This window comes from Octopus bimaculoides, chromosome 28, assembly GCF_046866305.1.
Source record: "Octopus bimaculoides isolate indiv1 chromosome 28, ASM4686630v1, whole genome shotgun sequence".
Classification (NCBI taxonomy): Eukaryota; Metazoa; Mollusca; class Cephalopoda; order Octopoda; family Octopodidae; genus Octopus; species Octopus bimaculoides.
In genome coordinates, this window is record NC_142955.1 from 14,532,361 (window position 1) to 14,550,406 (window position 18,046).

The 18,046-nt window shown below is 34.8% G+C and overlaps 1 protein-coding gene across 1 annotated transcript in view; it reads left to right on the forward strand.

Annotated features, from left to right (window-relative positions):
* The first annotated feature begins 7,412 nt into the window (after positions 1-7,412).
* LOC128251195 (uncharacterized) overlaps positions 7,413-18,046 on the forward strand; it is a 21,277-nt gene continuing 10,643 nt past the window's right edge. Inside the window, exons 1-3 of the mRNA XM_089344562.1 lie at positions 7,413-7,882; positions 14,244-14,588; positions 17,841-18,046. The exon at positions 17,841-18,046 is cut by the window's right edge and continues 133 nt beyond it. Of these exons, the coding sequence (XP_089200688.1) occupies positions 17,849-18,046 (198 nt within the window). The 5' untranslated portion in view covers positions 7,413-7,882; positions 14,244-14,588; positions 17,841-17,848. The remainder of the gene's footprint in view (positions 7,883-14,243; positions 14,589-17,840) is intronic.

The window sequence follows — 18,046 nt, forward strand, 5'->3', positions numbered from 1 at the left end:
ATGTCCGAGAGTTTCGTGCATTGGAACTTATCAAACTACTTATGGGTAGAAGAAGTCTTCCTTTTATATAACTGGTGAGAATTCTATTTTCTTCTGGATTATTCTGGATCGAATTTTCAATCCACAAGAATATCACGTGGATAATTCATATTTTTCAAATAATTTGCCTGTCATGTCGTTCAATAAGGAAATACATAAATAAATAGACGGTAGCCGGACCCTTGAAAAATAGACGTTTTGAAAACAGCAGAAATTCTCGTTCTCTTTACAAGGCACACACAATAATCTGAACACACACACACAAACAAATACAAACACAACCACACCAGCTGGTCTTAGTCCTTACACAACATAATCATAACACATAGATGCACACATGAAATACGATGTGATATAAGAAAGAAACCCACTTACTTTAATTCCTTATGTGAAGGGTTGATATCAGAACTGTTTATCACCGCTTCCCTCTGCCCTCCTTACCGTCTGCGTCTGTCAATGCTTTCCTCTGTTACCCAGAGTAGTGTCTGCTGATATCAGGACTATTCATGAATGCTAGTACTGACCACTGCTCTCAGTCTTATGGTCTCTTATCAGAATTACTTACAGACTCAGATGTGTCTATAATGAACAAAACTCACAGACTGTCCACCGCTGTTATTAACAACCACTCAGCTCAGGCTTGTTTGCTAATATGCAAGTATTTCTCAACAGAAGTGAAATATACCAAATATTTCAATACTTATTCATTGATTGCTATGAAGAAAAGAAGTCCTTCAGTAGAGTCATGCGCTGCAATAAACAGCTGTGCAGTTATTGAATCGTTCTGATGTTAATAATATCGTTGCTGTGGTGTTTTTGATGGTGATGTTTTAGTATTATTACCTGGTGATGACATGATGTAATTGTGTACTTGGAGTTATAAAAACTGAACAGTTACAGTTGCTATACCTAAGATTTCCAATGTCGAACGGCCTTGAAATTCGCTCACGTGCATAAGACATCGCCGACATGTTCATACATTGGAATAGAACACACTCAATTTTTATGACTGATATTTGACTTTAAAAGATATCTTTCATCATTTCATGACAAAAGAAAAACAAAAAAAAAAAACACGCAATCATTTTAAAGGAACGCTTGCAGATTCACACACATACATACACACTCACACATTCATATAATGATTGAAACTTTATGGCCTTTCAACTGAATTTGAAATCTATAGCTTAATTCTGACTCAGATTGATATATATGTACATACGTATATAGTTTTAGGGAAAAGAACCACGTTTCATGAACCCATTGCTGAAAATCCACTGTCATATATAGAAAAATTAATAAGTAAAAGCACAATAAATAAGTATGATATAATACAAAGTAAATATCATAAGATAATGATAATAATAATAATAATAATAATAATAATAATAATTATTATTATTATTATTATTATTATTATTATTATTATTATTATTACTATCATTATCATTATCTTATGATATTTACTATGTATTACATTATACTTATTTATTGTGCTTTTAATTATTAATTTTTCTATATGTGACAGTGGATTTTCATCGATGAGTTCATGAACCGTGGTTCTTTTCCCTAAAACTATATATATATATATATATATATATATATATATATAAGGGCATTACTATATAATAACGCCTCACGCCATGAGGGACTCTAAGGTCAGACTACTATAAAAAAACACATTTTTACCGAATGCGAGGAAATGCAACTCTCAAAGCCAACCCCTTAAAAACGGACTAAATTATAGATCATGATTTCGTAGTTATTGTAGTATTACACAACTTCTACTCGTCAGTATAATATGGTCCAGAAAAATAGAAATAAACAGTGAATCAACATACCAAACGAACACCAAGGGGTTGGCTTTGAGAGTTGCATTTCCTTGTGTTTGGTAAAAAATGTGTTTTTTATGGTAGTCTGACCTTGGAGTCCCTCATGGCGTGAGGCGTTATTATATAATAATGCCCTTATATAAATATAAATATATATTTCGGGAATAAATTATGGATTTTTTCCCTTATGAGGTTTTTTTCACACTAGCTACTTGATAAATTCTTGTAAAAGAATTCGTCCTATCATTGAATTTAAATATATTACCAGAATATATTCAGTGCTGAATTTATTCTGAGTAAGAGGCATATTTACCGAGATGCAATTCGAAATTCCCGCCACTTACATAGGGAAATAGCGATGAACAGTCGTCCATATACTATGCTGGATAATTTCTTGTAAAAGAATTCGTCCTATTATTGAATTTATATATATATATATATATATATATATATATATATATCTATATATATATATATATATATATATATATATATATATATATATATATATATTATACTGTGAAACTTAATTTAATTTTAATTTTTAATAATTTGAATTTATTAGAGTTTTTACCTGTAAATTTGGATTTTTACACACACACACACACACACACACACACACACACACACATATATATATATATATATATATATATATATATATATATATATATATATAAGCATAGACAGTTACGGTGATGGAAACAGGAAAAATAGAACAAAATATCAAATATATATATATATATATATATATATATATATATAAATGAGAATGTGTGTCTGTCTGTCTGTCTGTCTGTCTGTCTGTCTGTCTGTGTGAATCCCTAAAACTCGAGAACTACGCAACCAATTTCATTCAAATTTTACAGATGCCTTACTTAGGGTTCCAGTTGTGTTTTAGTCAAAAAAATTTTTAACTTCTTGCAGAGTTCGAGCCCACAGCAACATAATATCTCCTCCACTATTTAAGTATTACGTGTCAAAAGTGAAACAAAAACACTCATGTCAAATACTTTCACTTTAAAAATGAAACTATTCCACTAACTGAAACAATCACATTTCGATACTGTAATGACAGATACTTTCAGAGAAAGAGAGAGAAAGAGAGAAAGAGAGAAAGAGAGAAAGAGAGAGAAAGAGAGAAAGAGAGAACGAGAGAAAGAGAGAGAGAGAGAGAGATGTATATGTATACATATAGATGTATATGTACACGTTATTCCACTAACTGAAACAATCACATTTCGATACTGTAATGACAGATACTTTCAGAGAAAGAGAGAGAAAGAGAGAAAGAGAGAAAGAGAGAAAGAGAGAAAGAGAGAAAGAGAGAGAGAGAGAGATGTATATGTATACATATAGATGTATATGTATACATATAGATGTATATGTACACGTTATTCCACTAACTGAAACAATCACATTTCGATACTGTAATGACAGATACTTTCAGAGAGAGAGAAAGAGAGAAAGAGAGATGTATATGTATACATATACATGTATATGTACACGTATATGCATATATATATATATATATATATATATATATATATATATATATATATATATATAGATCTATATGCATACATGTATATGTATACACATGTGTAGATGTATATATATATAGATGTACATGTAATATGTACACATATATACATATATATATACATGCATACAGATATCTATACATATATACACCCATCACACACAAACACATGCACACAAACACACACATTAGTCATTTGTTTTCTTATCCAAAACTACGTCAAAAGTACTGAACGGATCTTTATGAAATTTGGAAATTATATTCTATGTATAACGGCCATAACTCCCATGAAAGTTCATATATTTTTGATGTTGATGAAATTTTAACCCGAACATAACAAATGAGCATTATTTGTAATTCAACGGTACAACAGTGTAAGACTACCCTTTCAGATATACTTTCATTGTGATTTCTGCAATGTGGTGCATAAATTGTCAAGTAAATGAGACGCATCTTTGCCTCCACTGATTCACTTGCAAAGTGCTGAGTAAAATTATTTCGTTGCAGACCTCCTTGGGTCTTTTTATTATCACTACGACACACATAGTCCCCAGTTGGTAACATTGATTTCAAGGCCCTCCTAGATGAGAAACTGGCATTCCACTTAATGTCTATGTTCCATGCTGGCATGGATTGGAGAGTTATTAATGTAGAAATATGGTATCGTAGCTACTAACAGTTGAGGGTTGCGTAGTCTAGACGGCGTTTTTAGATTTCATTATTTTCTTTAACCCGGGCAAAGCCGGGTATTTCTGCTAGTATATATATATATGTACTAGCAGGCATTTCCGGCATTGCTCAGCATTATGTAGCATAATTGGTGAGCCGTGAAATCCTCCAATCGTATATTTCACTGTTCCTTGGTGGTAAATTTGACATTGGATTCGTCAAAGATGGATTCCATCATTCGACATATGCATCCTTGACCAAAGCTGATCATGGCAAACAGAGAGTTGCCCTGCTTGAGCCTTGTTTGCTGAAGTGACTTTCCTCAGTGAACGAGGGCGTTTATACATCCATATCTGTTATCGGTTATCTTCGATACTTTTCTCGCTGAATTACGTGTTTGTTTCTCTTTCTGTCTTCTGCAATTCTATTTTTGATCTTTTATATATATATAAAAAGATTTTTCCTCCGGCTGGTTGTTTTTTTCTCTCTACAAAACAGTAAGTTACATTGTGGAACAGTCATTTTAACGAGTCGTTTTTTATTTATTTATCACCCGACGAGATACATCTGCACCACCGGATGCTCCTGAACCATTGATGAAATCCATCTTTAAGAATCCAAGGTCAAATTTACCATCAACTGCGGGAAAATAAGCGTGACAAGGGAGAACATGCTCGGTGTTTTAATGCTGAAGCTGCAATTTTAATGTCAAATGAGCCTACAGAAAATAGAGATATTGTTCTTCAGTTGAAACAAGATAGAGTGAGAATTTCAGAGTTACATCGATCCTATGATCATTTGATGTATCCATTGTTTTTTTTCCATATGCAACGGATGGCTACCACATATATTTGGAAGGGAGAAATTACCATCAAGGAACAGTAAAATATCACGATTGGAGGATTTCACGTCTTACCAATTATGCTACTTAATCCCGAGCAACGCTGGGAATGCCTGCTAGGACATATATATATATGTATATATATATATATATATATATATATATATATATATATATATATATATATATATATATATATATATATATATATATATATATATATATATATATATATATATATATATATTCAATATTTTGTGTTCTCGCGGTGAGCTAGCAGAAACGCTAGCACACCGGGCGAAATGCTTCGCGGTATAACGGCTCTGTGAATTATTGTGAATTATTGTGAATACTGTTGTGTTACTTTGTGAAAACTGTCTCGGTGAATAATTGTGATTTTTGTGGAACTATTACGGTTACGTTTCACGTGAGCTGCTGCGTTTTTTCCCAGCTATGGCAAGTGGTAGTGTCTCCAGTTGGATATTTAGGAGGTGTCCAAAAGCAGGAATTTGATAGAAGTTGAGGGAGACTCCTACAAATTGTGCCCCCCAAAAGAGACTAAAGAAGACAAAATTCTGAGGACAGTTGTGTATCGTACACAGGCTGTCGAAACCTGTAAAATTGAAATGGTGACGGAAGAGGAAATCGAGGAGTGCCTGGGTGAAATTGTGAATGAAGCCACGTACATCAACAGAGGAAGAAAGTTTGGTACGGTAGAGGTGAGGTTCACCACTATAGAAGAGGCAACCAAGCATGCGACCAACATATTAAGAAGTACAAAAATAGCATTACTACCAAGTTATAGAGGAAGAAGAAGTGTGAAAATACGAATTCCCAGAGTTACACCAGATATTAAACCAGAGTGGTTGGCTGCAACAGTGCTAGCTGCAACCAAGGAGGAGCCGGAATTGGGACCAGTGGCGAAATCAAAAGTGTGCAAATGGTGGGGATTTGGACTCGAAATGTGGCTTTTTGCCACATTCGAGGACATAGAAAGAATTCCCTACCAGATAGAAGTGGAGGACGAGAAGACGTTAAATATCGTAGACGAGGGAAGGAAACCAAATTGCTACATATGCGGGGAGAGAAGTCATATGAAGACCGAATGCCCCCTATATGAGTTCACACAGCCACAGCAAGAGAAAGTGCAAATAGAGGAGGAAAGAATTGTAGACCACACTGAGGAAATAAAAAAGAGACAGAAGTGTGAAACAGAGAAGACAAAGGAGAAGAAAGAAAATGGAGCTACTAACCCTAAAAAGCGAAGGAAAAATAAGTCAAAGGAACGGTTAACAGAAAACATAAAAGAGATAGAAAAGCCAGAACCTAATAATATACAAAAAGAGGAGGAGAGAACGGATAAAGATGTGAAATACAACGGGATTTTGATAAAGTACGAGAGTTGCGAGCAGATGGAGAGAAGGGTTGAGAGGTTGGGAGAAGTAATAAGAGTGAAAATGCCAGAGAAATGTGCTGAAAGATGCATTTTGATACCTGAGGAAGGCTGTTGGGAGCGCATAGAAGAACTTGGTGAAATTATAATAACGAAACGGATATGGTTGGTGGAGACACCACCCCCTAGAACTGATTATTTGCAGTTGTTAAGGACGGACGTAACAATGATTAATGGAAGAAAGGTAACGCGAATGTTTGAATTTTTTGAGTTACAAAACCGTTAAAATGTTTCCCTGATGTTGAATGTAAAAGTGAAAAACTGGATAAATGTAACCACCCGACTTCGGGGATCGAGTGGACATTGCGCCTCATTTTTTTTCATTCTTGCATACTATCATTTTATTTTAATTACCCCGATTTTATGTTGGCGCTTTGTACTGTCTTTATGTTTTGTGATGTCTTAAAAATTCTTTGTATAGGCCTTTATGGGTAATAAAGAAATCGGTATTTCGTCTGTCTTTACGTTCTGGGTTCAAATTCGGCCGAGGTTGACTTTGCCTTTCATCTTTTCGGGGTCGATAAATTAAGTACCAGTTGCGTACTGGGGTTGATCTAATCGACTAGCCCTCTCCCTCAAAATTTCGGGCCTTGTTCCTAGAGTAGAAAAGAATATCTTGTGTTCTAGTTTTCTTGTTTGCATCACCGTACCTCTGTGATATATATCAATCTGAATCAGCATTAAGCTATAGATTTCAAATCCAGTTGAAAGACCATGAAGTTTCAATCATTATATGAATGTGTGAGTGTGTGTATGTATGTGTGTGAATCTGCAGGCGTTTCTTTAAAATGTTTGCATGTGTATTTATCATGAAATGATGAAAGCTATCTTTCAAAGTCAAATATCAATGATAATAATTGATTGTGTTCTGTGCAGAAGTATGAACATGTCGCCGTCGCCTTATGCACGTTGACGGGTTTCAATGCCTTTCTACATAGGAAATCTTGGGTATAGCGACGTTGCCTGTTCAGTTTCTATGACTCCACCTCCACAAACACATCGTCCCATCACCAGGTGATAATACTAAAACTATCACAAACGCCACAGCAACGACATTATCGACATCGGAACGGTTCAGTAACTACACAGCCGTATGTTCTGTATGCTTCAATAAGCACAGAGAACATTAGCGCATGACTCTACTGAAGGACTTCTTTTCTTCATAGCAATCAAAGAATAAGTATTGAAATGTTTGGTATATTTCACTTCTGTTGAGAAATACTTGCATATTAGCAAACAAGCCTGAGCTGAGTGGTTGTTAATAACAGCGGTGGACAGTCTGTGAGTTTTGTTCATTATAGACACATCTGAGTCTGTAAGTAATTCTGATAAGAGACCATAAGACTGAGAGCAGTGGTCAGTACTAGCATTCATGAATAGTCCTGATATCAGCAGACACTACTCTGGGTAACAGAGGAAAGCATTGACAGACGCAGACGGTAAGGAGGGCAGAGGGAAGCGGTGATAAACAGTTCTGATATCAACCCTTCACATAAGGAATTAAAGTAAGTGGGTTTCTTTCTTATATCACATCGTATTTCATGTGTGCATCTATGTGTTATGATTATGTTGTGTAAGGACTAAGACCAGCCTGTGTGGTTGTGTTTGTATTTGTTTGTGTGTGTGTGTTCAGATTATTGTGTGTGCCTTGTAAAGAGAACGAGAATTTCTGCTGTTTTCAAAACGTATATTTTTCAAGGGTCCGGCTACCATGTGGATGTCTCCCTCTTTGGCGGATCCCTACTGGTATATTTAATGGCATAAATGATGCACAAGCATCGCAATTTCAGCAGCGGTCATTCTGGAAAAAGATGTCTTTTGTGAATTGACATTTAAACCTTGGACGTCATCGTTTGATGCTTCAAATACTTTACGTGGATACGTCCATCATTAACTGATGGCTGATCGGTTAAACAGTCAAATTCGCATAAACGTACGAGGCCCGCATTTATGGGGAAAATAAAATTGCCAATAGAAAAATTATAGAGCATTGAAGGCACTTTTCATTAGACGAGGCAGATGATGATGATGATGATGATCTTCTGGACCAAAGAAGAATGTGATACTTCAAATAGCTGTGAATGGGTAAAGTCCATCGATGTTTTTCTCCATTAGTTCATTCGCTTGGCAACAACGCAGGAATCGCAGATTAATCTTTGCTCACACCGGATAGGCAAAGGAAAGTGAAAATTTTACGATACTTTTCGATGAGACTGTAAATTTTATTGTGCAGAATGATGACTGACTATTTCTACGGCTTGTATAAGGGAAACTTTGCATCTTATATGCATACGGAACGTTAACTTTTCGAGTCCACCCGCATAGTTTATGAAATATTTTCCTGTTAACTCCTCGTCCTGTCTTAGTAGACTTAATTCACTTTAAACCGTATAGCCAGCTTTCCGTAAATAAATCCCCCAAATCCTTGTATAACAGTAATACCTATGATTACCATTCATATTACACATTTGTGAAACCTGTATTCTCATCCACACCCCAAAATATAAAAAAAAGGTGATCGTTCTTAGGGATAAATAAGTGTTATCCTCAAAACTACATTATTCTCTCACTGGATTAGTAAATGCGATATACCCAAATCCACGTTGCAGTATCCGGATCATCCAGTCGGATCGTTCTGACAGATAGAAACTCCTGAGCAGATAATCCGAAACACTTACTTCACTAGATCCCGGTATGTACCCAAGATAACATTGCAGCCACCCGCTAATAATAATGAGATATACCCAGAAAAATTCTCGAGTTGCTTGAAAATATCTGCCTAGGTTTCCTTACTTCGGGCAGAGAACAGAGCAGCTTAAGGACATTACTACACACACACACACACACACACACACACACACACACATACACACACACACACACATGTACGCATACACATACAAGGTTTCTTTCTCTTATGTTTTATTTATTTGTCTATTTATTTATGTATTTTCCTTATTGAACGACATGACAGGCAAATTATTTGAAAAATATGAATTATCCACGTGATATTCTTGTGGATTGAAAATTCGATCCAGAACAATCCAGAAGAAAATAGAATTCTTACCAGTTATATAAAAGGAAGACTTCTTCTACCCATAAGTAGTTTGATAAGTTCCAATGCACGAAACTCTCGGACATTGAGTAACACTTTTGCTTCTGCTAAATATTAACACAAATATACATATACTCCTATTTCCGCTCTTTTTTTCCTGTTTGCATAATCGTACCTATATATACTTATATCTTTGTAATTTTGAACCTGCGTTAAGCTATAGATTGTAATTCCAGTTCAAGAGCCATGAAGTTTTAATCGTAAGACGTGAGTACTTGTGTATGGTTGAGTATTTATTTGTCATGAAATGAAGAAAGATATCTTTTAAAGTCCACTATCAAAGATAAAATTTGAGTGTTTTCGGTGCAGGAATAAGAACATGACTTCGTTGCTTCATCCACGTTGATGGATTTTAATGACTTTCTACATTAGCGACGTTACCTGTTCAGTTTTTATATCTCCGCCTACACAAACACATCACACCATCACCAGGTGCTAATACTAGGACGTGGCCATCACAAACACCATAGCAACGGGATCTTTGTGATTTTCGTCACTATCTTTTTTAATAAATATATCATATAGATGTAATTTTTGCCGCTGAAACCGAATTTTATTTTCATTTATTTATTCAAAAGATGAGTTTGCAAAAATGTTACAGGTGTTCAGAGTTTGATAATTTTCAGAATTTTCAGCCAATCAGAAAACGTCACCTCTTCCATCATCCGGGTGGGTGGGTTGGGTATCAGCATGTCAAAACATTGCTATGCACACATTCATACATATATTCACACAAAGTTGAAATGCTGTTTTTATTTTCATTTTCAGCGTTGTTTCACACACACACACACACACACACACACACACACACACACATTCACATACCTTCCTTTTACATACACACATAGATACTCACACAGACTTGAAACGCTCCTACTACCAATTTGCCATCACCCCTTCCTTTCTCATTCATATGACTAGGCATTCTGAAGAGTTGCGCAGTTGCATCCTGAGATTACACATTGTAGCAGGAGACTGGTGCTATGTTTACAATAATAAAAATTGATTGTGTTCGGTGCAGAAGTATGAATATGTCATCGCTGCCTCATCCACGTTGACGCATTTCAATGCCTTTCTACATCGGAAATCTTCTGCATGGCGACGTTACCTGTTCAGCTGTATAATTATTCTGTTCGCAGTTTTATATTTCCTATCGATGAGGGCCACTTACGTTTAGGCGAATTTGACTGGGTAACCGCTCAGGCATCAAATGATAATGGACGTATCCATGTTAAATATTTCAAGCATCAGTTGATGTCGGATCGTTCTGTTTCATCCTACCAGCCATTCCGTCTTTCGAACATCTCATCACCTTACTCTTAGCCACATTTACTTTCCTCCTCTCACACACTCTTCCAAATTCTACCACCTGTCTCCTCAGCTGCTCTTCCAAATCCGTCACCAGTGTTGTTTCATCTGCCAACAACAACTGACTCACCTGCCCTTTCTCTCCATTTTCTCCCACCATTTCTGATCCCCTACCAAAGGTTCTAGCATTCACCTCCCTCACTACACCATTCATATATAGACCAAACAGCTAAATACCAACAAAAAATACACACACATGTACTCATAGTTTGAGTTCTATTTTCCGTTTGTATTACCGTGCCTCCATATGCTTATATCTTATATATTATCTCCGTAATTTAGAACTAGCATTGATCAAGTTATAGATTTCAATTCCAGTTCAATGGCCATGAAGTTTTAATCGTCAGATGTGAGTGTGTATGTATGTGTGTGAATCTGCCGGAGTTACGTTTGTAATTAAGAAACACCGAAGCAAAACTGTTTGCGTGTCTATTTGTTATGAAATGAAGAACGATATCTTTTAAAGTCAACTAATAATGATAGAGGTTGACTGTGTTAGGTGCAGAACTATGAGCATGTCCTCGTTGCCTCTACCGATTACATTGGGGTTATTTTTCAAAATGCCTTAGCTCTGGCGCGCCAAATTCCGGAAACAATTCTGCAGAGAATAACTCACTGCAGTATATGATGCCGACTGGAGAACATAACTATTTAAATTATTATTTATATATATAGGGTGATACATTGAATATTAGTTCAATTTAAAACCACGTGGCCTAGCATTTATTCTGTATATTTCTAATTTTGTCTTATTCTGGTGTTTTGCTAAGTTTTTATCTGGAGAACATTATTTTTTTTTTTTGCGGTTGGGTCATTGATGACCTCTTTCTAGCATATTGGATGTTCACCTAGTGGTCATCCCTTATACACGAGTAATACAACTTTTTCTGAATTTCCAAATTTTTATGTTAGACCACTTGGTTTTAAATTGAATTAATATTCAATTTATCACCCTATATATATATAAATATATATGTATATATATATATATATATATATATATATATATATATATATATATATATATATATATATATATATATATATATATAGTATAAAATATATATAAATAGCCTAGCTTAAATATTGCATCATTTAAATATGTGCTAATAATATCTTTATTATTTTAGCCTTAAACTTCGTTCTAATTGTATTTTAAACGATAAAATTTGTTTAGTTAGTTTTTATATATAGTATACTTATTAGATTATTTTATAATGGATGTAGGATTGATTATGGAATGGTTATTATTTTGATATTTTAATAATATTTTTCTATCTTTATATAATAAGTATTTTATAGACATTCATTTGTTATTTATTGTTGGTTGATATATACATTCATTTGTTATTATTGTTGTATTTTGACCTGAAGATTAGCTATATTTTTGAATAGAATTGATTTTCGATAGTTTTAATCGATTTTAATCGATTTAAATTTCTTTCTATTTGAAAATTGGTTATGAAACACGTGTAGTCCTTTTATTATCTTGATCTTATGATATTTACTTTGCATTATATTATACTTATTTATTGTACTTTTAATTATAATTTTTTTTCTATATGTGACAGTGGATTTTCATCGATGAGTTCATAAACCTTGGTTCTTTTCCCTAATACTATATATATATATATATATATATATATATATATATATATATATATATATATGGTAAAACATTAGTTTATATACTCAAATCTAAATAAACGAATTCATAATATAAATCAAACTTACAATTTATTCAAGTTATAATTTAAAATAAATACAGGGAAGATAACTATTTTGCCATTTTTAGAAACAAAACGTAAAACGAAACCACTCGATACGGACAACGAAAAAAACATTTAAATACATACAACAAAACCAAAGTAATACAAATAAATACAAACGGAATATCCCAAATACAAACAACGAGCCAAAACGACAAATTAAACAAGATAAACTCGCTATATCCTCGTGTATACAACATTATTCATTCTCTCACATACACATACATATCGATATATATATAAACAAAACGAAAAACGAAACCAACTCGACACAGACATCGAAAAATTAGCTCTGTCCATCCCAAATATGAACATCGAGCCAAACAACAAATTAAACAAGATAAACACGCTATATCTTCATGTATATCACATTATGCATTCACTCACATACATAAGCGGCTTCACTATGTGTGTTTTACTTTCGCTACTATGTCAACAGTCCGGATACTTATTGATCAGAACACGTATATATATATATATATATATATATATATATATATTCCTTTTTTTTTCTTTATTATTTGCTTCAGTTATTTGACTGCCGCCATGCTGGGACAAGGCTTTCAGTCGAAGAAATCGACCCCAGGATTTATTCTTTGCGAGCCTAATACTTATTCTATCGCTCTCTGTTGCCGAATTTCTAGATAGGGGGACGTAAGCATACCAGCATCGGTTGTCAAGTGATGGTGGGAGCAAACACAGAAACACACACACACACACACACACGCACACACACACACACACACGCACACACACACACACACACACATATATATATATATATATATACATATATATATACGACGGGCTATTTTCAGTGTCCATCAACCAAATCCAGTCACAAGGCTTTGGTCAACCTAAGGCTATAGTAGAAGACACCTCCCCAAGGTGCCACACAGTGGGACTGAACCCGGCACCATGTGGTTGGTTAGCGAGCTACTCACCAACAGCCACTCCTGCGCATATATATATATATATATATATATATATATATATATATACGACGGGCTTCTTTCAATTTCCGTCTACCAAATTCACTCACAAGACCTTGGTCGGCCCGAGGCTATAGTAGAAGACATGTGCCCAAATTGCCACACAGTGGGACTGAACCTGGAACCATGTGGTTGGGAAGCCGTCTTCTTACGCCACAGCCTCGCCTGGCCTTTTTTACTCTCTCTCTCTCTCTCTATCTTTGTAATTTAGATGCATCAATATTTTCCATGATACATGTAAATGTATATACTTTGAAGCTATTCGTTTTATGTTTTGAAATCTGTAACTAAGATAGATAAAAAGAGCCGGAATCATTTTATGACAATTACCTTTAAACATATCAATTATTCATGGTTAACATCAACTGCGTACTTATTCAGAATTATGTCCTTGTTGTGTCATCCACGTTAATGGATTTAAATGATTTTCTGTAATGGAAGTTTTCGGTATATCGGTTGTTCTGCTTGTATATATCCACTTCTACAAAAGTCAGCATTACAGCATCCTATAACCAGATATTAAAAGATATTAATACGAAAACATCACCATTACAAACATCAACAACATTTCTAACACCGGAACGACTTCAAAGCTTTATTGAAAGCCTTTTTTTCTTCGCAGATACATTGAGAAGTTTGGTGCATGTTCACTCGGGTCGAGAAATACTGGCATATTAGTAAACAAGTCTGATCCAACTAAAAGTGGACCGTCTATGTGCTTTTGTGATTTATGGACACACTTGAGTGGTGTAATTGACACTGATAAAAGAACATTGGACTAAGAGCAGTGGTCAATATTGACATTTATGAAGAGTGTTGGCATCTGCGGACACTGCTAGAGTAAAGTATTGATAGTAGAAGAGAGTAAGGAGGGCAGAGAAAAAGTTGTGACGTTAATGAACAGTCCTGGCATCAATTGCAAACATAACCAGCTAAAGTGTATGGGCGACCCTCTACCTCAGTGCATGTTTTCACAATCTACTTTGTGTGTGTTTTAAGATTATGTTGTGCGTGCATTGTGAAGAGAACGAGAGGTTGCGTTGTCTAATACCCAGATCGAATCTGATCCAGCGGAGCCATGATCAAATGTGTTATGACCAAAGATGAGCAAAAGTTAAGACCAAAGGTGTTCCAGCTGTGGCCATCCCTCTTAAAAATATTCGAACGCTTTTACTATGGTTATATTATCTTGCTCATTCTGTTGTTGCTGGTGTTCAACACCATGTCAACATTGAAAAAAAATATGATACATATCATTAAATGCGTTCTTGCTGTGACTATCCCGTCATTATTCATTTTTGCGGGCTGAGTGGACTGGAGCAACGTGAAATGAAGTGTTTTGCTCAAGAACACAACGCGTGGCCCGGTCCAGGAATCGAAACCACAATCTTACGATCATGATGCTGACACCCTAACCACTAAGCCACGCGCCTCCACACACACACACACACACACACACACACATATACATATACATATACATATATATATATATATATATATATATATATATATATATATATATATATATATATATATATATATATATATATATATATATATATATATATATATATATATATATATATATATATATATATATATATATATATATATATATATATATATATATATATATATATATATATATATATATATATATATATATATATATATATATATATATATATATATATATATATATATATATATATATATATATATATATATATATATATATATATATATATATATATATATATATTATATATATTAATAAATTTCAGGGTAGTAAAAATTTATTTAGAAATTTTTTACTATCAGTAGCTTAACGTGTAGAAAAACTAGTCAATAGACTATATATTATTCATATAAATACAGTGTACATTTAAACACATAAGAGATGGCCATAATAGGACATCTTCCCGCTAGAAAGAGAACTTAAAATCAAAAGAGATGGCCATAATAGGACATCTAACCTGCTAGAAGGAGTAGTTAAAGTCCAAACCACTTTTAGGGGTAATTTCGAAAGGAAATGAAAAATAAAAACATTTACCATCTATTTCCCGGACCATGGTTTCAAGCTCTCTTCAGCAAATAAAGTAATTTGCTAGGCGAAGCTCTCATCAGCAGGAAAGCCAAAGATTAACATATAAGACCGAGGCAATACATGTTATAATTTTTCAAATTTTTACTACCCTGAAATTTATTGATAATATTTTTTTGGCTAATTTTGTAATAAAATCGGTATTATTTCTATTTGCTGCCGATAAAAACTGCGCTTGCACGGTGGATTTGAAAAATTATAACATGTAAGCACGAGGCATGTTCTGTATTGTCTCGTATTTATATGTTAATCTTTGGCTTTCCTGCTGATGAGAGCTTCGCCTAGCAAATTACTTTATTTGCTGAAGAGAGCTTGAAACCATGGTCCGGGAAATAGATGGTAAATGTTTTTATTTTTCATTCCCTTTCGAAATTACCTCTAATAGTGGTTTGGATTTTAACTACTCCTTCTAGCAGGTTAGATGTCCTATTATGGCCATCTCTTATGTGTTTAAATGTACGCGGAATTTATATATATATATATATATATATATATATATATATATATATATATATATATCTTTCTCTTTTACTCTCTTTTACTCACTTTTACTTCTTTCAGTCATTTGACTGCGGCCATGCTGGAGCACCGCCTTTAGTCGAGAAAATCGACCCCAGGACTTATTCTTTGGATGCCTAGTACTTATTCTATCGATCTCTTTTGCCGAACCGCTATGTTACGGGGACCTAAACACACCACCATCGGTTGTCAAGCGATGTTGGGGGGAAAAACACAGACACACGAACACATACACACACATACATATATATATATATATATATATATATATATATATATATATATATATATATATATACATATATACGACAGGCTTCTTTCAGTTTCCGTCTACCAAATCCACTCACAAGGCTTTGGTCGGTCCGAGGCTATAGTAGTAGACACTTGCCCAAGGTGCCACGCAATGGGAATGAACCCGGAACCATGTGGTTGGTAAGCAAGCTACTTACCACACAGCCACTCCTACGCCTATATATGTGTATGTATATACATACATATGTATGCATTATACCTATACTGTTGGGTTCAAACTTTGGCACAAGTCCAGCAAGTTTGAGGTAGAGGGTAAGTCGATTGCATCGACCTCAGTGATCAACTGGTACTTTCGACCCTGAAACGATGAAAGGCAAACCCGACCCCGGCGGCATTTGAACTCAGAATATTAAGTCGTATATATATATAAAGCTAATGACCACCATCTCGACTGAATTATTGGTTCTAATCTATCTTCCAAATTGGATTCACTCTCTGATTGATGTCGTGTGGTTCCTCCTTTAAGAACTTATCAGCGATCAACTAGACTTGCATCCAGTTCTCATCAGTTTACTGTGCAACCTCCTAAGTGTCGTAAAGCACTTTACAGGACCAGTTTCTTCCCTTGCACCTCTGAACTTCGGAATTCCCTTCCACAGTCTTATTTTCCTCTTCAATATGACCTCCAGTCTTTTAAGTTTAATGTACATCGTCCCCTATTGATTTCTGTCCAGCGTCCATTTTATTTTGGTAGCTCTTACGTTTACAGTGGTCTAAGGACCTTGTAAAAAAAAGTCAACCTATAGCTGGGACCCTGAAAAGAACTTCTGCTGCGGGTCACGGTAGACCTGGGAACAACAGTAGCTAAGAGGGGTTTCGGCACTCCTCAAAAATCTGGAAGTCCTCAACCAGGCTTCCACTACTGAATACAGTTTAAACCATAACCTGGACCTGCTCATTTCGCATCAATTTATTAAAATTTTTATTGCAAATTGTAATATATTTCTCTTTCATTTTGTTTTCCAAATGCAAGTCTTCTCACACTCAAACTTTTTCTCGTCTCATTGTATCTTTTTCCACGATTTCAGGATTTCCTCTGTTAGTCTATAACTCATTTCCACTCTCTCTCTCTCTCTCTCTATCTCTCTCTCCCTCTCCCTCTCTCTCTCTCTCTCTCTCTCTCTCTCTCTCTCTCTCTCTCTCTCTCTCTCTTCTCTCTCTCTGTGTATATAACAGATTTCACATTGTCTTTTGGCTGAATCTCTTCCTCTCTCACCGCATATTACTTTCTCTTTTTCCCGCCATTTCTATCCCATGTCTGCCTCCTTCTGATGATCTTAGAAACAAGAATGTTCCAGTTCCCTTTCACCTGTTCAGCTGTGATAACAGTGCTGTTGCTAATCCTTACAAAAATTCTGGCCGTTAACTCTAATGAGGAATTTGATGAAGCCTACTACAAACGTTTGCCTCCTGGTTATTCTTATGGTTACCTTCATACATTTGAAGCAGAAAAATTCTATCAAAGACCAAGTCTACTGGAATGTAGT